We start from the raw sequence: 270 nt of genomic DNA, 5'->3' as shown, positions 1-270 counted from the left end.
CCCAACCCCCCCCCAAAAAAAAAGCATCTATTCAAAAAAAAGAAAAAAAAATCTCCCCATGTGTGACCTTCCTTTTCCTCCTGCAGTTGACTCCGAGGCGAAGGTGACCTCAGACGACCAGGCGCGCTCGCTCCTCAACCGGTTCCTCGGCGCGCAGGTCCTCATGTCAGGCGTGGAGTCCATGATGGCCTCCTCCTCCATCTCCGAGTCATCCAAGTGAGTCATGCGTCGAGAGTCATGTCCCAAGGAGGTGGAAAAGGACGTGTCTTT

At 54.1% G+C, this 270-nt stretch overlaps 1 protein-coding gene across 1 annotated transcript in view; it reads left to right on the top strand.

The window, feature by feature from the left end:
- The window catches only part of LOC119594247, a gene marked incomplete in the record, with an annotated part of 93,703 nt that overhangs the window by 22,034 nt on the left and 71,399 nt on the right, over positions 1 to 270 (top strand). Inside the window, 1 exon segment of the mRNA XM_037943316.1 lies at positions 87 to 216. Coding sequence (XP_037799244.1) covers positions 87 to 216 — 130 coding nt within the window.

Source organism: Penaeus monodon, chromosome 33, assembly GCF_015228065.2.
Source record: "Penaeus monodon isolate SGIC_2016 chromosome 33, NSTDA_Pmon_1, whole genome shotgun sequence".
NCBI classification, from domain to species: Eukaryota; Metazoa; Arthropoda; class Malacostraca; order Decapoda; family Penaeidae; genus Penaeus; species Penaeus monodon.
Note: the sequence above shows the minus strand (reverse complement) of the source record. Positions and strands in the feature narration are given on the sequence as shown.